We start from the raw sequence: 22,224 nt of genomic DNA on the forward strand, positions 1-22,224 counted from the left end.
CCGCTAAGCTTTGACCACAATCCTTATGCATAGCATTAGCTGCAGCATTAAACTCGGTATTACTTTGGATCTGTCCACTTTGGCAAACAAATTTAACTCATAAGTTGGGACAGGATAAGTTAGGTTCTGGTTATGGAAGTCAAACAGCTATTCAGTTCATCTTAATGATTTTCTTAGGTTTGTTCGCTTTTCCCTGCAGGGTCACAGATCCATGAAAACTTTTTACTATTTCTAGAAATGTCTTTATCTTTTGTCAATCATAACATTGCTGGTGCTGCAGAATGATATTGTAGGAAAAGACACCATTCTGTCCACCGCTACTGTGTTGCCTTGTGATGGATATTCACTCTCCAGAGTTTGAGAGATTTATTGCTAACCTTAGCTTTCTAGCACAGAAGCATGACCTTTCCAAAAGGTCAGATGTTTTTTTATTATCAAAGTTAACAGTGACGTCAACATAAGATAATGATGTTATGTTGATTGGCCTACATCAAACCAGGCAATTGCAGCTAAGTTATTTGCATAATTGTGATAGAGATCAAGGAAGGTTGCATACCAGACCTATTTTGTTTATTAGCACATCAACCATGATCATTGGTAAGATCAATCAATAGTTGGGATATTTGTATACTCAGAGTCAGCCCATACAGTACTAGTTTTGGGTCTCTGGGTTCCCTGTCCCCAGAAGCTTTTTGACCATCTGTGTAAGTTACTTTATCCCAGAAAAGGTAAAAACATCACATACGAATAATGTCAACAAGTAGCAAAACAGTATAAATGTTAGAAATTACTTTATTTATCTCCCACTGCACAGGTTCTTACTAACTCTCAGAGTTCTAAACCATTTCATTTCCAATATGGTACCAGATAAGGATGTCCTTTGAGTCCTTTGCTTTTTGATTTGGCTTTAGAGCCTTTAGCCATCACGTTTAGTGAATCTGTTGACATCTCGGGTATTTTAAGGAGGGGTATCACTCATAAGTTGTCGCTTTATGCTGATGAACTTTTGTTCTACATCTCTAATGTGGAGTCCTCTCTACCCTCAGTACTTGCTTTACTTTCTGAATTTAGTCAGTTCTTAGGATATAAACTTAATCTTTATAAGAGTGAACTTTTTCTTTTGAATAATTTGGTATCACACAACTCTGACCTTCCTTTTAAAATTGTAAGAAATCAATTTACTTATTTGGGTATAACAATTACTAGGAATTATAAATTTCTTTTTAAATAAAACATTGTCACTCTTTTGGAATATGTTAAGAAGGTACTAACAACCTGGTCTCCCCTTTCTTTATCGCTGACTGGACGTATCAATTCTATTAAAATGAATATTTTGCCTAAAATTTTATATTTATTTCTAGCCCTACCTGTTTTTATTCCTAAATCCTTTTTTGACTCTTTAGACTCAATTATATCTTCTTATTTATGGAAGAATAAAACCCCCCGATTAAACAAAGTTCATCTTCAGAAAACTAAAAAAAAATGGGGGATTAGCCCTACCCAATTTTAGGTTTTACTACTGGGCATTCAAAATATGCTATCTTACGTTTGGTTATATTATATTAATTGTGATGACTGTCCGGTTTGGGTTTCTTCAGAAGTTAATTCTGTTAATAAATTTTATATTATTTCTCTTCTTGGATCTTCAATTCCTCTATCCTTAAGTAATTTAACTGATAACTATGTAGTTAAACATTCTTTGAGGATTTGGTTACAATTTAGAAAATTCTTTGGGATATTTGGTTTTTCACTCTCTAGCCCATTTTTTCTAATTATTTTTTTAAACCTTCTTTGACTGATGTAGTTTTTAAAGAGTGGAATAGACCAGGTATTAAATGTTTTCAGAATCTGTTTGTTAGAGATAGTCTTTCCTTATTTGATCAACTATCTATTAAATATAATCTTCGTAAATCTCACTTTTTTAGATATTTACAAATTAGAGACATTTTGCATTCTCAACTTCATACATTTCCTAAATGTCCAGATAAGAATTTAATTGATACAACTTTTACTCTGAAACTTTTTCATAAAGGATCTATTTCTAATATTTATAGTATGTTGTTGGCAATGAGAAACATTCCGTTAGACAAAATTAATAATCTCTGGGAACAAGACCTATAGATTTCAATTGATGAGGATACTTGGAATGAAGTTTTTAAACTTGTTTATACCTCTTCATTATGTGCGAGTCACTCTCTTTTACAATTTAAAGTGGTTCATAAAGCCTATAAGACTAAAGATAAGCTCTCTCGTTTTTACTCAGATTTTTCTCCATTCTGTAATAGGTGTAATATCAAAGAGTCCTCTCTAATTCAAACGTTTTGGTCCTGCCTGCGGCTTGATAAATTTTAGAAAGAAGTATTTCAAACTTTCTTGGAGCTTTTTAAAGTAAACTTTAAACCCAACCCTCTGACTGCCTTGTTTGGCATTGTTGTGGGAAATGATTTTACTCTTAATCCGAATGATTTGCATATTTTACTTTTATTTCTCTTTTAGCCAGAAGAGATTTGTTGCTTAAATGGAAAGATGCCGCTTCGCCTACTCATGCCCATTGGTTGATTGATGTTAAGTCATGTTTAAATCTAGAGAAGATTAGGTGTTCTATTGCTGTACCTATGCAAGATTTTTTCACATTATGGGGACCTTTTTGGAACTACTTTCACAATCTTTGACTTGTTCAGCAGTGATGATGGTTATTATATGTTTGAATTTATGACTATGTTCAGGATTTTTTTTTCTTTTAACCAAACAGCTGTTTTTTTTGTCCCTTTTTTTTTGTTATGGGGTTTTGATTTTGTTTTAGATTAGAATAAAATATACCTTTTCAATATCACATTTTATTTACTATACACAGATGTGGGGCATTTCAGCTTTGTTTCTGTTTTCATATCATAGTATATTTTGTATTCATCTATGCAAGTAATTAATAAAAATATTGAAAAAGAAAAGAAACTTTAGAAAGCATTGGGGATTGCTATTCCCAAGGATGACAAGTAGGATAACAGAAAGATGGGGTGACAGAAATAAGAACTAGGATTCATTTTTAAAACTTTTTTTGTGACAGACAACACATTCATCTGCAACCTAGCGGTATGTTTTTTTTTTAGCTTGTAAGAATCGTACCCGTGTTTGGAAATCCTTTGTAGTTGATAAATCTCTGTGAATGTTAAATATGTGTTAAGAACTACTTATTTAAATTTAAATGTGTATCATTAAATATAAAATAAACTGTGTTTAATCTACTTCATTAGCTGGAATTAATGAAGTTAATTGGCCGGGAGTGGATATCTGCAGCTCGACCTTGCTGCAGACAGGGAAGTTAGCAAGGTCTTGAGGCATAGGTGGATACAGTGTAACCTCCCTATAGTGATGATACACGTAGATAATGGATAGGGCTTAAAATCTCCTTTCAGTTTAGGGCTTTGTGGACAGTAAACTCAATACCACCGAAGCCTCTTTCAGAGAGATATCCAATTAATCCCAGTGCTCTTTTCCGGAGCCTAAATTATTTTGTTATGGAGTAAACATTAATTCCTTTTTGACATATTTTTGAATTTTCCTTGTCTGATATCTGGACCTTCTGTACAGAGGTCAAGGGTGTTTTCTGGAAATAAATATTCAGAATAATTTATTGTTGTTTTACAGAATTAAATCTTCACTGGACAAAACGTTAAAGGGTCAATATAATGTAACTATACAAGCAAAGGACAAAGGAGATCCTAGTTTATCTGCAACAAGTTACTTAGATGTAAGTGTGATAAAGATGATTTATTTTTGTTATTCATTTATTTAAATCAGCAAATGTCCCATTTGATGAGCTAATGTACAGAGTTGCTAGTTTGATCAGACAAATAGAATTAAGAAGCAAAATAATGTACCAACTTGAAGTATCTCTGATATCAGTGCTAGTTTATGAACTGTGACAGTGACAGGTTGATTCTGACACTGTGTGGACATTTCATCATAGCTTTTCTTCCTATTAATCTTCTGCTTAATAATGGGTTTTGAGCTGGGAGTGAAAGGTGTTATAACGGACAGCCATGCATCAATCTCATGTCAGTAAAAAGCACTGTTTAAATTCTAACCCGACATCTCAATTTGGATGATATCATGGCTTTCAAATTAGATATCCCCAAAACATGGCTCATTAAAATACGTTAGTTTGGTTCTCTTCAAAAGATACCATGACTATTAGAGAGATCAATTTGCTGGGCAGCCAAAAAGTATTTTGATTGACATGTTAGAGATAAACTTTAGGAGTGAGCTTAATTTGCTCTAACATTTTGGACCTTTACTTAGCCAAAGGTTAGACCATATTTTCAAAGTTCAAAGTAAATTTATCATTAAAGTGCATATACGTCGTCACATGCAACCTGAGATTCATTTTCCTTGCGGGCATACTCAGCAAATCTATAGAATAGCAACTATCACAGGATCAATAAAAGATCAACTAGGGTGCAGAAGATAACAAAATGTGAAAATGCAAATATAAATAAATAGCAATAATTAACGAAAACATGAAATAGCACTATAAAGAGTCCATAAGGTAAGATCATTGGTTGTGGGAACATCTCAATATATGGGCAAGTGAGCGTAATTATCCACTTTGTTCAAAAGCCTGATGGCTGTGGGGAAATAACTGTTCTTGAACCTGGTGGTTCAAGTCCTGAGGCTCTTGTACCTTTTATCTAATGGCAGTAGTCAGAAAAGGGCATGGCTTAGTGGTGAGGATCTCTGATGATGGATGTTGCTTTCATATGACGATGTTTCATGTAGATGTCTCAGTGGTTGGGAGGTCTCTGCCTCTGATGTACTGGGTTGAATCCACTCCCTTTTGTAGGATTTTCCATTCAAAGGCATGGGTGTTTCTCTACCAGGCTGTGATGCAGCCAGTCAATATACGCTCCACTACCCATCTATAGAAGTTGGTCAAAGTTTTAGATGTCATGGCGAATCTCTGCAGACTCCTAATGAAGGAGAGGAGCTGCTGTCCTTTCCTCACCATTGCACTTACGTGCTGGGTCCAAGACAGATCTTCAGAAATAGTAACATCCAGGAATTTAAAGTTGCTAACCCTCTGCACCTCTGATTCTCCAATGAGGACTGGCTCATGGACTCTTTCTCTTTGAGCATTCTCTTATAGCCCTGTCACAGGATATTTACCGGAATGATGCAGAGGTTCCTTTTCATGCAGAATTAAAAGACCATTTATCCAATATCAGCCAATTAGATCGCCATAGCTGCAGAAGACAGCATCAATGCAATAGAAGGTTGGAATGTGATGCAAAAGAGGAAGAAGTTCCCTTATTACAATCATATTTATTGACCATGTTGTAACACTTTGTTTACAGTTAATTACAGTGGATGAGACATTCAAGACACGATTAGAGTTTCAGGTGACAACCGTAGAAGTTCAGAGAAACATGAATGAAATACTTACGTAAGTTCTCAAACCAGCATGTTTGTACTTTTTGCATTTGTGATTTCTAGGACTTAGTTGCTTATGGATATTTGCATATTTTTATCCTGTTTATAGCATCCTTCGCAAAGCTACATTGTCTGATCCACGAGTGGTAGGCATAACGGCTGTTGACAATAAGCGAGTTCAATCATTAACTAGGTATGGCTTTAATATTCCTGTATTACTTGATGGAGAAAATGTACTGTATATGGGTGGTAACTTACGTATTAAGATTTGGGATTTTACCTTTGTTTTTGGTAAAATGGTGGTGTGCTTGTACGCAGCAGCATCTCTGGGGCCAAACAAAGGTGTTTTTGTCTGTTTTTAAGCATTGTTTTTTATGAAAACGATCTAGTGCTTTCCCTGCATATATGACGAATAAACTCTTCTCAGGATTCCAGCCGTGTGCAGGTATCAGTCATTACTGACACTTCGACGACAAACTCCGCCATCTTCATCGGAGTGATGCCTGGGCTTGTCCAGTCTGGTTCACTGGTTTAACGGAGAGACTGGGCATGGGAGCTGCGTAGCCTCGGTTGTAGCACAGACTAGGCCACATGAATGTGTGTGTGTGCGCGTGTACGCTTGTCTGCGGACTGCTGAGAGCTGCTTGCCCATCAGTTTACAGGACATTTCACACAGTGATTTGGACTATATGTATTTTTGTGTGAGTATCTTTCCTGCTATCTGGTATGTGCTGTATGTGCCTTGTGCTGTGTGTGACTGTTGGTACTGTGCTTTACACCTTGGAGTGCTGTTTCATTCAGCTGCATTCATGGGTGTTCATGTATGGTTGAATGATAATTAAATTTCAACATGAATTTAAACTTAGTGAGGAGGTTAATACAAAAACAGCCAGTGAGTTTACTTTCAATTTCACATTTTCAATGTAAACTCCAAATGCAGTACATATATGTGAAAGGATTTGATACACATTACTGGGAATTTTAGATCGTGCACTGTTTAATTTACATTTATTTTCAAAATAAATGTATTTATTATTAGTGCGATACAACACGGAGTAGGCCCTACTGGCCCCTTGAGTCATGCTGCCCAGCAACCCTTGATTTAGCCCCGGCCTTATCATGGGACAATTTACAATTGGTACAATTGGTATCTAACTGGTACGTCTTTACTGGTACGACTGTGGGAGGACACCAACGCACCCGAAGGAAACCCACACGGTCACGGGGAGAATGTATAAATTCCTTACAGGTAGTGGCAGGAACTGAACCTGTGTTTGTGGTACTGTGAAGCATTGAGTTAAACACCTCGCTCTTGTGCTGCCCCAGTAAATGTTGCAAGCAACTTAAGCTGTGTTGCAGCAGTCCAGCTGATGTGGTCAGAAAGCACCTGATGTATTGGACTGGAAGCCAGTTCCCCAGCAGGATTGAGGCCTATGGTTTCCACACACTTGTTTGTAAATAGCCTGGATACAAAGGGCCAACCTCAATCTGTGTCAGCATCCTAGACTCTAATGGAACAGCTTGAGCAGATGCATACATGGCCTCTGGTGTTGCAATGAAGGGGCCCTGGCCCTCATATTAGCTGGCTGCTGAAGCTGCAAGTGATTACTAATGATTCTCATATATCTCTGACATTGAGAAACATTTAACAGCTACTAAAATGCAGTGGACAATTAAAAAAGCCATATTTAAATAATTTATTTAAATAAAAAGCTAAAGTGGAAGCACACAAATCACATAAATAGTTAAAATGTTAGGGGGAAAATAATGCTATGATTCCCTTTGTCTCCCACATCTTTAATCTTAAACCTTTGTGTTTCACCAGCTGGATGATTTCAGAAGTGATTTCCTGCTGTAATGCTGAGAAATCACAGCACGTCTTGCTTTTATCACTGGACTCTGTAGGGAGTTCAACAATGGGGCTAAGTGACAGATTTGGCCCTTGAACCTATCAGTAAATCAAGGATGTTTGACAGCACAGGCATTCAAGAATAGACTTCCTGCCATTTAAACAACCAAATGTTGCTTCAGCCAGCAGTCTCTGGTTCTTTGTGATTTCTGGAAAACTGTGGTTGTCAAATGACTATAATCATTGCTTCTCTCGTAGAAACGTAGCCAGATCTGTTATGGAGATTTACTTTATATTCAGCAATGGAACAGCTATACCCCCTGACCATATCAATGGGTAAGTTTTACGTCTATTATTTTTGTCTCTTGTGCATTGTAAAACGTCAAAAGATATGTACAAGGGCATAAGAGATATAAAGCTCACATTTTGATTTAAGACTATTCTGTTGGCAGAATATGGAGTTAGATCTGCAGATGACTTCCTATCTGATCATATGAATTAACATGGAGCCAACCCCTACCCCACCCTATTGAATGATAGAGTGATGTAACACTAAAACATGCCATTTGTTCTACCAAGTCTATCCTGACTGTCAGGTGCCCTTTTAGACCCATCTTATTTTAATCTTCCCATGTTCTCCTCAGCTCGCCCTGTATTTTAATGAATTGGGATGAATTTGCAAAGGCTAATTAAACTACCAAAATGTGCTCATCCTCAGGATGTGGGAGGAAACAGGAGCACCCAGAGGAGCATGCAGACTCCACATGGACAGCTTTGGAGGTCATGACTGAACCCACTTTGTTGGAGCTGTGTCATGCTGGTTTATCTACCTTAATACTTTTTCCTTCATGTGAAAAATCTGCTGAAACTCAACCAAAGTACTCATAATCATTATAAACAAGTACAGTTTGAAAGCCAGAAATGAGGATGCAAGTAAAGGTTCCATGTGGTAGAAGACACATCCAGTCCCACAGCCTCCAGCAAATCCATTTCGCCAGCCTCCTACGCATTTGTATATGGGTTGTATGCAAGCTGGGTATTCATAAGCTAAGAGGACCTGTATTCATCCTAGACAATAAGACATAGGAGCAGAATTAGGCCATTCAGCCAATTGAGTTTGCTTTACCATTCGATCATGGCCGATATATTATCCCCCATACTCCTGCTATCTCTTGTAACCTTTGACACCCTTACTAATCAAGAGCCTATCAATCTCTGCTTTAAATACACCCAATATATCCAATGACATGGCCTGCACATGGCAATGAATTCCACAGATTCACCACCCTCTGGCTAAAGAAATTCTACCTCATCTCTGTTCTAAAAGGAGTGCCCCTCTATGCTGAGGTCGTGCCCTCTTGTCCTAGACTCCCCCACTATAGAAAAGACCCTCATTCAAAGAGAGTGCGCCACCATCTCTCTTGAAGCTTTGCAATAATATTGTACTTTGTACTTAACACTTCAAACTTTTAATTTTGTTTGGTTTGTTTTTGTCCTCTAACTGAAATGAAGGGAATGCTGTGTGCATCAGCAGCTCACTTTACTGCTGTATCTAGTACCTTTCATGTGGGATGGGATTAAACATAGTGATATCCTTGCGTTGTCAGATTTTGATTGTTTTCTGTTGTTGTTGAAAAGCAGTTGGTTTGAGCTGAGATATTTTTGAAAGGAATTAGTGTAATCTAAAGAATTAGAATTTAAACCAAAGAATTTTGTTATATTTTGTGGAATTTACTTCATAAGTAATTGAAAGGTAACAATAATATAGTAACTATATAAAATTAATTTTCAGCTAAATTTTGTGATCCTTACCATGACACAACAATAATTGATTAAAACCTATGCTGCTTGTCATCTCCTACATTTAAGGAGGAACGATAGCCGCTGTAAATATGATCAACAATCTGGACCAAATGAGCACTCATTTGAAATGTTCCTTTCTTTCACAAGTTTATCCTGACTGCATGAACCAGTGTAACTCTGCAATGTTATAAAATACGAATACTGTATAAAATAAAATGAAAACCATTCTTCAAAAGCATTCCTTGATACATTTAAACATGGAGCTTTGTTCACTATGGTTTTGTGAAAGTTGTTCCATCCGAATAAAGCATTTAATCAGACCGTATTGAGTGCCGAATGTAGAATGAGTGCCGAGTGCCGAAGGGTAGATTTTAAAGAATTAACATTGATTTTGGTAATAGCAGTGGGTGATTTGTTCATAATCTTCTACTTACGTAGAGAGCTCTCCACTGTGATCCTGACTATAGTCTAGATACCGCCAAAGGCAGATGTCAAGCAAGGGCTTGATATACTGAGTGCTGTGATTAGCAAACAAATGACCTACCCTGACACCTTTCAGAACCTTGCTCTGGGACTTCAATCAGGCTGGCTTGTAGAATTCTTTGCCCAACTACCACCAGCACATTATCTGTAGCACCAGAGGTCCCAACACACTTGACCACTACTATACTACCATCAAGAATGCCAACTGTTCCAGCCCTTGATCATATTTTGGGAAATCTGACTATTTGGCTGTCCTTGTACTGGTAAGTAGGCAGGGACTAAAGAGCAAGGCACTAGCGGTAAGGACAACAAAGAGGTGGTCACAAGAGGTAAAGGAGCAGCTACAGACTGCTTCTTGTCAGTGGACTGGGGAATGTTCATAGACTCCTCAGAGACCTGAGCGAATATGCCATGGCTGTCACAGACTTTATAATGATACTCATAGAGGAGCATGAACCCACAAAATCATTTAGCGTCTTCCTCACCCAGGTCCTGAATCAACCAATAGGTTCAAAAATCTGCGGAGGGCTAGATTGGCAGCATTCCGGAAAGTACAAGAAGCCCAGGTATGATCTCCAGAAAGCCATCTCACATGCAAAGCGGCAATTCTGGACTAAACTTGAATCCCTGCCACAATCACTGTGGCCAGACTTGAATGCCATCACCTTTTGCAAAACAAAGCCAAGCAACATAAATGACAACAGAATGGCTTCCAGATGAGCTCAATGCCTTTTATGTTCACTTTGACTGACCGAACATGCAGGCACCATCATGAACCCCGACATCCCTCGACGACCGTCTCTGAGGCTGACGTGAGAGCATCCTTCAGGAGGGTGAATCCATGGAAAGCACCTGACCCAGACAGCGTACCTGGCTGAGTACTGAAGACCTGGTCAAATCATCTGGAAGGATTGCATATTTATGGACATCTTCAACCTCATTCTTTGGCAGCCTGAGGTACCCAGCTTCTTCCAGCAAGTTTCAATTATACCAGTGCCCAAGGAGAAAGTGGCAACCTGCCTCAATGACTATCAGCCAGTAGCACTTAAATCTACTGTGATGAAGTGAGTTTGGATATGAAGATATTACCTCTTGCCTGAGGAGTGAAATGGATTCACTCCAATTTGTCTTCCATCACAATAGGTCAACAACAGGCATTTCATTGGCTCTTCACTCAGCCCTGGAATACCTGGACAAGGAAGATACATACATCAGGATATTCTTCACCGACTACAGCTCAGCATTCAACACCATTGTTCCCTCGAAGCTCATCATTAAGCTCCAAGACCTGGGTCTTGATGACTTCCTGTGTAACTGGATCCATAACTTGCAGACCCAGTCAGTTTGGATTGGCAACAGCATCTCTTTCACACTCACCATCAGCACAGGTTCACCAGTAGCCCCCTAGTTTACTCACTTTATATATAAGACTGTGTGGTTAAGTATAGCTTCAATGCCATATTTGGGTCTGTTAGTGACACTTCTGTTGTCGGCTGAACCAAAGATGGTGATGAGTTGGCATATAGGAGGGAGACTGAAAATCTGGCTGAATGGTGCCACTACACCAACCTCTCACTCAACGTCAGCAAAACCAAGGGGCTGATTATCGACAACAAGAGGAATAAGAGGTCCATGAACCATTCCTCATTTGGGGATCAGTGGTGGACTGGGTCGGTAACTTTAAATTCCTTGGCATTACCATATCAGAGGATCTGTCCTGGGACCAGCGTGTAAGTGGCATCACAAATGTAATTTGAAAGAAAGGCATAACACCCTACAACCATCAGCCTCCTTCACCCACCACAGCTCTGAACTGATTCTGCAACTTACAGCCTCACTTTCAAGGATCTTTATAACTATAGTTCTCAGTTTTATTTTTCTTATTTGTACAATTTGTCTTCTTTTGCACATGGTTTCTTTTGTCAGCCTTTGTTAATGTATAGTTCTTTTTCATTTTCACAAATTCCATATTTATGTATTTTCCTGTAAATGCCTGTAAGAAAAGAAATCTCAAGGTAGTATGTGGTACTTTGATTATAAGTTGAACTTGGTAAATTAAAACGAAAACATCATATTTAAAAGTTTTTAAAATGTGGCATTATTAATAGTGTCCCAATACCCAAAAGCCTCAACTTAATCTTAGGTCCTTGAAGAAAGCCGATAATGGCACAATTGGCAGAAATTTCTCATGGTGATTATTTTATTCTGGTCAGTTTTTTTTGGCAGTGGTCAGCTTTCAGCAACATGTTTGCAGAGTAATGCAAGAGGTTACAGGAGCTTGATTTGTGAAGGTGAATTTTCATTTAATACTCCTCAATTAATTGCGTGGATTGCTCTATTTGTCTCAGAGCACTCTGTTTCCAGTATTGTCTCTGTTACGTGGGTCACTGCAGCAGCTGCTTCACAAACTGTACGAGCAGCAAATGAATAAAGGAACAGTTAATCTATTTTCTGCCATGTCATTTTATATAAGAATGTTGGCTTGCTGTTCAAAGAAATAGTAGTGGTTCTTTGAATAGAGCTGTAGGATCTTTTTACGTCTGCCAAATGCGCAGATATTTACCTTATATAATCCTGCTGTCCGATATTTGTAATACACAGCTTAATTTTATCATCCTATTTTTAAAAAAATACTCTTTATCATCGTAAATGATATTTACTAATTAAAAAAAATAACTAAGTACATTAGTTAAAGTAGTCAAATAGGATTATACTAAAGGTAGGTATAGATTATCTTGTCCCTTGAGTCTGTTCCACCACTTAGTGTGATCATGGCTCAACTGATACACAAGTCCACAAACACAGCCTTTCGCCATAATACCTACAATTAATAAAAATTATGTTACCTTCTTGGGCAGCACTAATTGGATGAACTAAATTGCCTTCTTTTGTGCAAAACATTTCTGTGGTTCTATGATGCAATTTCAATTTTACTGGAGCAGCCTTTACAGTAAGAGTTGTATTTGAAGTTAGTTTTATATCATCAAGTTGAATGTCAAATTTGATCATTCTGACTATGATTTGTTCCTTTGCAGCATTCTACAGCTTGATCCAGAATCTGTGCATCAATTGATAGGGCTTGGTCTTTTGAACATTGTAAGTACATGAAGTTTGGAGTCTTGTTAAAGCAGAGTTTTATATATTGAGAAGCACAGCTGTCAAAGCTGGATAGATTGTAAATACGAAGTCTCCAGATATGAGAGACATACTGAGTTTTAAGCCACGGGGAACTAAGAGAATAGAGGAAAGACAGCAATTTACATTATCCAAATTTGGGTTTATTTTAAGAGGCAAAAAAATGCTGGCGGTAACAGTGTGTCTGTCAATTCCACATTCTGACAGTTTTCTTTCTGCTACATTTGCTGGTAGAGAAAATCAATTTGGTTACATAATGAGCGTCCAGTTTCTGGCTGTCAACTTTCTGCTGCTGCTGCTGCTGCTGCTGCTGAATGTGGAAACAACACCTCTTAGTTTCAATGTATGATTGACCATCTGTTGGTCTGTTTCTCTGCTCCTCTAAATACTGTTGAATCTCCTGTTCCTTGTATCTTTCTCTCATGTCCCTTGGGCACTAACAGCTTCACTTGATTTGATAATTTTCTTCTTTATGCTCTCACCAGGGGCTAGTAAAAGTGTTAACATTTCTGGAAAGAGAGCACAATCCCAGTGGTGTGGATTGTATTTGACCAGGCCCAGTCCTTGCATTTGCCCCCCGGTTCAAAATCGGGTAGATCATAGTTCTAGTCCATATACTGGATTGGCTGTGCCATTAGATGTTTTTGTTTACCACAAAGAATGATGGGTTTCCTACTTTGTTCCGTCCTCAATGGGAGGAACACTGGCAAGTACCAGCACCCATACTCAGGAGAACCTGACCTCAGGTGGGAGGACAGGAAATTGTCAATCTGAGTCTAATGTAGGCAAATTTCATTGTCTGTTAACACTTCTGATCTGTTGAAGTCATCACTGTGGCTTTTTTTTTTGTAGCAGTCTGCCATTACTTTTTAATTTTCTTTTCACTTATGTCACATGATCTTTTCATTCATTTATGATCATTTATTCTATTGTTTATAAAATGTATTAATTATTGAATATTTTGTGTTTCAGAAAGTAACAACTGAACCCATTGATAGTGGAAATCTACTGCTTGTTGTAGTTGCTGGTTTAGTAGCAGCTTTCATTATTATATTATCCATCATGATAACGATTCTGATTTGCCTTCGCAAAAGGTATTTAAGCACAGAAAAACAGTGAAGTCTTTTGGTAATGTTCTATGTAGGAGTTATTATTTTGGTCCTTCAAAGTGGCCTCAGTTTATTCAAAGAATAGCTGAGGTTTGAACCCTGACTTTTGCTGATGTGCTGTTGCCAGTAGAGCTGGTGGGAGTTCTACAATCAGGCTGCGTTTGCATCTCGGGTCTGACCTTGCCTTTCTGCTTCATCTGTAAAAATGTTTAAAGTTGCAACGAGCTTACTCTACCCAGAAAAAAATATCTAGAATGCTTATCAATGCCTTAACTTCTCAACTGATTTGGAGAACCAATTTATGTCCCTTATATTTCTGTTCTTGAGAAGTTAGCTTTTTCCATGAGGATGTAATAGTATGCATGGAATAATTTAGTATGATGTGACTTTATTGACACTAACACTGAAGGTCATTATCCTACTTAATAAATGGGCATAGAGGAAACAGCAGCTGATAATTTCCCAACTCTTTCCCATGAAAAATGCCTTAAGATAGAAGCCTTCTGATCTCACATAAGTGACCCCAGATACTGTGCTGATGGAAGCATTTGCTAATTATTATTCACATATTATCACTCATAAAGAAAGATGACCCTGTTAATTATAGTTAGAATTACAGTTATGTGATATGAAAGAGTCTGGACTGAAACAAGTCCATTTTTTGAGTATTTGGCTAAAAGAATACAATTAAAATTCCAGAGATTCCCTCAGACTCTTTTACTCTGAGTATCCAACATGTGGCTACCTGGATAATTTTCAATGAATGCATTAAGTGCTATTGTTTCAGAATTAACACAAGGAAATCTGCAGATGCTGGAAATTCAAGCACTCCACCAGTATTTTGTGTGTGCTTCAGAATTATTTTATTTTAAATATGTTTTATGTACAAAATCAGGTAGTTGCATTTAATAAAGCAAACTAGAGGATCTTAGCAATCCATACAAAATGTCTTGATTTTAATTGGAGTATTGTTCGGAGGGCATTAATTAGCCTTTATCTTACCCAAGTGACAGCTCTTTGTAAGTGAAGATTATTTACTTTCTATACTGAAGACAGATTCTAAAGATTTACTGAAGACTTCTTGTGATATCCCGGAAAGCACTCTGACCGACTCTACATAATGTAGCCCTATACGTACAGTACTTCAATGATCCTCTGAATTTTGAAACCAACTTTGATATTATCACCAAGTTTTGAATGTCATACAGTGGGTTTTAGTTGCCTTTGTAACTACAAAAAACTATTAGTCTTGCTTACATTTTTAAAAACCATGTAATTCCATGAACCTCTGTCGCGTAAGTTCATTTCCCCCATGAAACATGAATTAACTAAGTTATCTAACTCTCCTCCCTGCAGTTACAAAAGAAAACTAAAATCAGCAACTGCAATGAACACAGCTCAAACCACTTCCATTAATGCAGTACAGAGTGGGCCTGTTGTTCCTGGTACAAATAAATACACCATAGAAGGGTGAGTGAAGCAACACTGCTTTATAACAAAAGAAATATTTAAATGAATATATTGTTACGAAATGCCTTCACCTTAAAAAAAGTTACGCATTTCATGATGTGTTGTCGTAGTGGAAATTACATAATTTAGTGGCAGCAACTAATCAACGTATCCTGCATTAAAGTCCTGACAAGATAGGCTTACCACAAATGCTGTTTGCTCCTTGGTACCTCAATGAATATTTATTAATGGCCCGGGCATAGATGAGACCCATTGACTGAGATAAAGAATATTGTAGCTGTTGAATGTCATCCTTGATCAATGTTTATCCTTGCATCATGCAGTTAACTAGTATGTGACCACTTCCTTCTAAGTGTATTGATTATACTTTGTAAGCAGCCTTTTAGGCTCAGTCTATGGCCTGGGTACTTGGTACTGTGAAAACCAGATGGTCAATACATTTTGGTTCCAATGGCCAATCATACCTTGGTTAATCATATCTTGCCCCATACGATACGATCAGAAAATCTACCTCAATGGTTTCTTCACAATATCAAACATGAGTTGCTTTACATATTCATTGTAGTACAGAAGTGGCAATTTTTTCCCATTAAAGCTGCACTGGTTCCCTCCAGAACAACCTGTTCAGTCTTGTCTTGCCCACACCCTTCTTGTTGCCCTCTAAATTATTTTCTTCTCGAGAATTTAATAAATTCTACTTAAACAACCTTCTCTGGGTCACTGTTTGTGGTATTAGGTTTAAAGATAATTTATTTCAGCAGGTGTAATTTTGATTTAATTATTGAGATACAGCATGGCATAGGCCCTTTTGAACCTTCAAACACCCCACCCTAACCACGGGACGATTTACAATGCCCAATTCACTGACCAACCAGTACGTCTTCTGACTGTGGGAAGAAACCGGAGCATCTGGAGGAAACTCATGTGGTCGCAGGGAGAACATACAAACTCTTACAGAATTGAATCCCAGTCTCTGGTATTGTAAAGTGCTGTGCTAACCACCACACTAAATTGACACCAGTATGTTGTACTACCATGAACATACGTTCTTTATACTTTTGGGTCCTGATCCATGGGAAGCTACTGCATATGAAAATTTCAGCCAAATACAAGTTTTTTTTTTATTTAAAGTCGGAAGATAATTTTTGTATATACTGCATCCTCATCATTGCAGGAATCCTTTAATAAAAGGACACTACAATGCCTGGGTATGCTGGGGCTCCAGGTAGTGTTGCGGTTAGAGTGACACTATCACAGTTTCGGGCGTCTGAGTTCAGAGTTCAATTCGGGCAGCGTCTGTAAGGAGTCTCTCTATGTCCTCCCTGTGGAATGTGTGGGTTTTCCATGGGTGCTCTGGTCTTCTCCTACAGTCCAAAGACACATGGGATAGTTTAATTGGTCATTGTATATTGTTCCGTGATTATGTTAGGTTTAATTGGGGTTGCTGGAGCCACATGGCTGGAAGGCACTACTCTGCACTGTAACACTAAACAAAATGAGTAAATAAAAAAGCTTTAGAACATAATGTAAGTGAAGATATATACAAAATACATCAAGACCATTCTTTGAAGTTATGACTGGTGTGTTGCTGATCAACTCTCTTCTAGGGTTTGCTTCATATCTCTTAATACTCCAAAATTTCATCTCTTTCCATCTCAGTCTTGAAGGCTACATCTAGCCCCACAAGCATGGCTTTTAGGGATAGAGTGTTCCAAATATTTTCTTGTTGTGTGCCATAATCTCCCTAATTTTAAAATGATGTCACATACTTTTCTTGCTGTACTAGAGGGAATTGTTTCACCTGACCTAAAGATATTTAGAACTTTTAAATTCTAAAGTCAAGTAAGCTTTTGATCCCACAAATTAAAATGAGTTATTGATTTTACCCATTATTTTCATCACATTTTTGTGAAACGTGCTGGACCTATTTCAAAGTCGTTGTATATGCCCTGATCTGGAATGTGTAAGTTCTTCAAAAGAAACTTAAAAGAAAAGGGAATATGGCAATTTTGTTGGTGTAGTCACTGACAGCAATTACTCTAAAAGATATAATGCAAGAATATAACAGTAAAATAACTAAAAGCCTTGGTTATTATCATTAATTTAAAAAGTATTAATAAATTAAAATACAGTCGGCTCTCCTTATCTGCGGGGGATTGGGATTGGGATTGGAATTGGTCCTGTCTGAATGCGGTGGTCTTTAGGACCCAGTGGAATCCTGGAGTTTATTTAACCTGTCTCAGTGCAGCGGGCATTAGGACCTGGCGCAGCTCTGAATCAGCAATGTGTCTGTTTATGAAAATAATCACGATTGAAAATAAGGTGGAAGTAATAAAGCAATCAGAGAGAGGTGTAAAGCATGGTCATTGGAAAAGTGTTAGGCTATAGTCGGTCAACAATCGGAACAATTTTAATGGAGCATGTGAAAGGCCCTGCCCCAATGAAAGCTACAAGTATTACTAAGCAAAACAGTGGTTTAATTATTGAAATACGTATGTTTCCTAAATGTTTTATATGCAGAGAAAGGCAAAATATATACTATATATTAAGAAAAACATTTGACTAACTGACGCTAAATAATACTGGATGTACCTGTTCCGACTACAAACTCGACTTAAAGACAGACACAGGAACGGAACTCCTTCATAACCCGAGGACTGCCTGTACTTTTAAATCATCTCTAGATTACTTATATTACCTAATACAATGTAAATTCTATGCAAATAGTTGTTATACTGTATTGTTTAGGGAATAATGTCAAGAAAAAATAGTCTGTATATGCTCAAATAACGAGCGCTGGAGAGAGAACTTCAGGGTTTTCCCGCTCTGTGGTTGGTTGAATCTGCGCATGTGGAATCCGCGGATAAGGAGGGCCGACTGTAATGAAGTTTGATCATTTCAATGCATTATGTGTTTGTTTTATAATGCTGCTTCTCTAGGGCAAATCCAGTATGGAACACCAATATCGACAGCTCAACAGACTTTGGTTTTGAAACTGCTGATTCAGACAAAACAAGGTAACACTGGATAACACAGCTTTTGTGATTTTTAGGACTTTGCATTGCTTTTGGGGGAGAGGGAAATAAAATTATGTGTAATAATTGTGATCAGAGTTATAATGTAAAGATAAGAATAATCCTCATATAATATTAATGCAGAAGGGGATCATCTAGGGCAGGGATCAGCAACCTTTACCACTGAAAGAGCCACTTGGACCCATTTCCCACAGAAAAGAAAACACTGGGAGCCGCAAAACCCGTTTGACATTTAAAATGAAATAAGACTGCATACAACGGTTTTTTTTGCCTTTATGCTATGTATAAACAAACTATAATGTGTTGCATTTATGAAATTGATGAACTCCTGCAGAGAAAACGAAATTACATTTCTGCATGCAACAAAAACATTTTGAACTCTGAAAAAAAGACGTTGGGTTGAAGGTTACTTTTAAGTAAAATACTCAACGTCTATTTGAGTCCTTCTTGTATTTATGAAAAACGCCGAACTTAAATTTGCCGCCAGCAGCAAACCAAAAATAACGTCAGCCAGCTGTCATCCTGAAAAATAAAAGGACTATTTCACTGAACAATGAAAAAATATGAATATATGTAAAATAATAGGCAATTAAAATATTTATCATACTTGGTCAGGTTGACTCACACCTGCCAATGCAGTCGTATTCAGTAGGGATGGATTGATGCTTAGGGGAGTGACCGGGAAGGATAATGTGTTTTTTTCCTCTCTGAACTCACAGAAGCGTTTCCCAAACAATGTTTGCATTGCGATGATTGCAGAATGTAAATACTCTGAATTTATCATGTTGTGACCTTGTTTGAACTCTCTCAAATTGGGGAAGTGAGACAATGTGCCTTTCTGTAAATCTCTGGCAAGCACTGTCAACTTGCGCTCGAATGCCAAAACATCCTCCAACATGTGTAGGGCTGTACGTCCTTTCCCCTGAAGAGCTGTGTTCAGCGTGTTCAGGTGCGCTGTCATGTCTACCATGAGGTGTAGCTTTTCCAGCCACTCTGGCTGTTCCAGCTCAGGAAAGGTGAGCCCTTTGCTGCCCAGGAACGTTTTCACTTCTTCCAGACATGCGACAAAGTGTTTCAGCACCTCCCCTCTGGACAGCCAGCCATAAAAACACGTTGTAGCGGTGTGCTACACGCAGTCAGTAAACTGCAGTCAAAGATAGCTTTATTCGAACTAAACAGCCTTGCTTTTAAGCCTCCCTCAACCCGCCCCCCATTGGCGCGGATGCTGCAAAAGACATGTACTCACAAACCCCCGTAGGCTATCTCCCTTAGCCGGAACGCTGGCTAATTGTGAGTCGGTTCCAATGTGCTAGGAAATGGGTCGCCACAATGTCTTATTTAGATTGTACAAGATCACCATAATCTTCAAATTTAGAATTACATTTCAAAAACTAACAAACAAACATAAAATACATTTTAATTAAATACTGACCAATTATTTCCCAAAGCAACAGGGAGCCGCAGCAAAGAGGTGAAAGAGCCGCATGTGGCTCCGGAGCCGCGGGTTGCCGACCCCCAATCTAGGGGTAGGTTAACAGTGCTCTGAAATGCTATGGAAAGGTTCACTCTTCTGATCTCAGTGCTACTCTGGCAAATATCATCTTTTTCAGAACTTACTATGGGTGGGTAGATTCCCTGTGTATTTCAATTGATAGGCCCCTTCATTAAGCACATTGTGATTCATAGGATCTGGACAGTCTAGATGAAGAACAGCTGTCCAGATAAACTTTACAGATCTTGTGGGGCAAGGAGGAGCAGAAATACAGCTTCCGTCTTCATCTGCCTAACGTAGGGTGCCAACCCATCGAGTTACCTCCTCAGTCTATGAACAACTTCCCCAATTTCCCTCCCTGGCTTGATGTTAACATGGTTAGCCATTGTTTTATGCAACCATTATTCAGATCATGTTGGGTTATTATTTTGTCAGCTAAATATTGTTAACATTATAGTAGTGCAACCTACTCACAAAATGGGCCTTGTCTCCCATTAGTTTTAAAATCTGCTTATTTTCGGAGGAATATCTCACTCTTTCCTTTTGAAAAATTAAATAGATTTCTTAATTCTCTTAGCATATATTACATGAGACCACATTACACTTTCTTTATTATCAGAATCAGAATGAGGTTTACTATCATCAGTGTGTGCTGTGAAATTTGTTATGAGGCGCTGATCAAATTTACATATTGGTGCAGTAAGTATTCTCCATATGGATCAGTGAATTCTGGATATGTATTTTGTTTCCTAAACTGATCTTTTGTTTAATTGATGAAATGGGTATTAGTGCTGAAACATCTGCCACCCAGAACAAACTAAAGAAGTTTAAATTGTGAATTTAATTGGAACATTTCATTTTGAAAAACAGTTGGTCTAATTCTAATCGATTTTGGCACATAAACAATTTTGTGAAATTGTGAGGGAATAGCTTGAGGCAAGTGTTTATTAATACTGGATGTCATGTTTCTTACAGCATTAATTCACTGGATGAGAACATGGTAGATATGATGACAGAAGAGCCTAAAGTGAGACAAACCACATCAAAGGTAAGTTAAAGCTTTGATAACCCACATAACGTTTGTACAAACATAAATAACATGGAAATTAAAACGACAAAACGTACTCTCTAATGTCAACATCTTGCGTTTCTTTAAATTTGATAGCAATACAAATATTAATCTGACATATGATCTTAAAAGCTGTGAGCAGAGATGGATGTCATGGATTCATTCTTATTTAGTATTTCTGCTATCAAAACTCTATATTTCAGCCAATCCCTTTCAATTAATAATTCAAACTATTTGAAGACCAACCTTTTCAATTTCAAGTGTTTGCACATTGTCCTTTTACAGCAGTTCAAATGTAGACTGAGGCTGTGAAAAGTGCTCTACTAGCTAATAGCTCTGATGTAAAGGGAATTCGGATCTACAGTTGTAGTTCAATACTACAAACATGGAAAAGTTATATTATGATCAAGCAGACTTACAATCAGCATCAGAATTACATTCGATATTACTAGCATATGATATGAAATTAGTCATTTTGTGGCAGTAGTACAGTACAAAGAAGTAAAAATTTGTAACTTATAAACATAAATACCTGGTGCAATAAAAAGAACCAGGTAGTGTTCATGGGCTTATGGACCATAGAAAAGGGAGTGCATCTTAATGAAGGAAAATTATGTTCAGCAGGAAATTTAAATTAGAACCACTTGATATGATACACAAGAAACTGCAGACACTGTAATCTGGAGCAAAATACAAACTTCTGGAGGAATTTGACAGGTCGAGAAGCATCCATAGCAGGAACGGAACTGTTCACATTTCAGACTAAGACTTGGAAACAGTTCCACCAGAACATTTTATTTTGTTCCATTTAATATGAGTTTTCAGAAGCCTTTCAATTTTGTAGAAACATAGAAAATAGGAGCAGGAGTAGGCCATTCGGCCCTTTGAGCCTGCACCGCCATTCAGTATGATCATGGCTGATCATCCAACGCAGAACCCTGTCCCTGCTTTCTCTCCGTACCCCCTCATCCCTTTAGCCACAAGGGCCATATCTAACTTCCTCTTAAATATAGCCAATGAACCGGCCTCTACTGTTTCCTGTGGCAGAGAATTCCACAGATTCACCACTCTCTGTGTGAAGAAGTTTTTCCTCATCTAAGTCCTAAAAGGCTTCCCCTTTACCTTTAAACTGTGACCCCTCATTCTGGACTTCCCCAACATCGGAAACAACCTTCTGGCATCTAGCCTGTCCAATTTTATACGTTTCAATAAGATCCCCCTTCAATCTTCTAAATTACAGCGAGTATAAGCCTAGTCGATCCAGTCTTTCTTCATATGAAAGTCCTGCCATCCCAGGAATCAATCTGGTGAACCTTCTTTGTACTCCTTCTATGGCAAGAATGTCTTTCCTC

At 37.9% G+C, this 22,224-nt stretch overlaps 1 protein-coding gene across 1 annotated transcript in view; it reads left to right on the forward strand.

The window, feature by feature from the left end:
• Positions 1–22,224, forward strand: part of cdhr2 (cadherin related family member 2) — a 125,824-nt gene that overhangs the window by 92,947 nt on the left and 10,653 nt on the right. Inside the window, exons 23-31 of the mRNA XM_059989905.1 lie at positions 3,646–3,748; positions 5,352–5,440; positions 5,537–5,620; positions 7,535–7,612; positions 12,598–12,658; positions 13,670–13,791; positions 15,163–15,276; positions 18,216–18,293; positions 20,779–20,851. Coding sequence (XP_059845888.1) covers positions 3,646–3,748; positions 5,352–5,440; positions 5,537–5,620; positions 7,535–7,612; positions 12,598–12,658; positions 13,670–13,791; positions 15,163–15,276; positions 18,216–18,293; positions 20,779–20,851 — 802 coding nt within the window. The remainder of the gene's footprint in view (positions 1–3,645; positions 3,749–5,351; positions 5,441–5,536; positions 5,621–7,534; positions 7,613–12,597; positions 12,659–13,669; positions 13,792–15,162; positions 15,277–18,215; positions 18,294–20,778; positions 20,852–22,224) is intronic.

This window comes from Hypanus sabinus, chromosome 15, assembly GCF_030144855.1.
Source record: "Hypanus sabinus isolate sHypSab1 chromosome 15, sHypSab1.hap1, whole genome shotgun sequence".
NCBI lineage: Eukaryota > Metazoa > Chordata > Chondrichthyes > Myliobatiformes > Dasyatidae > Hypanus > Hypanus sabinus.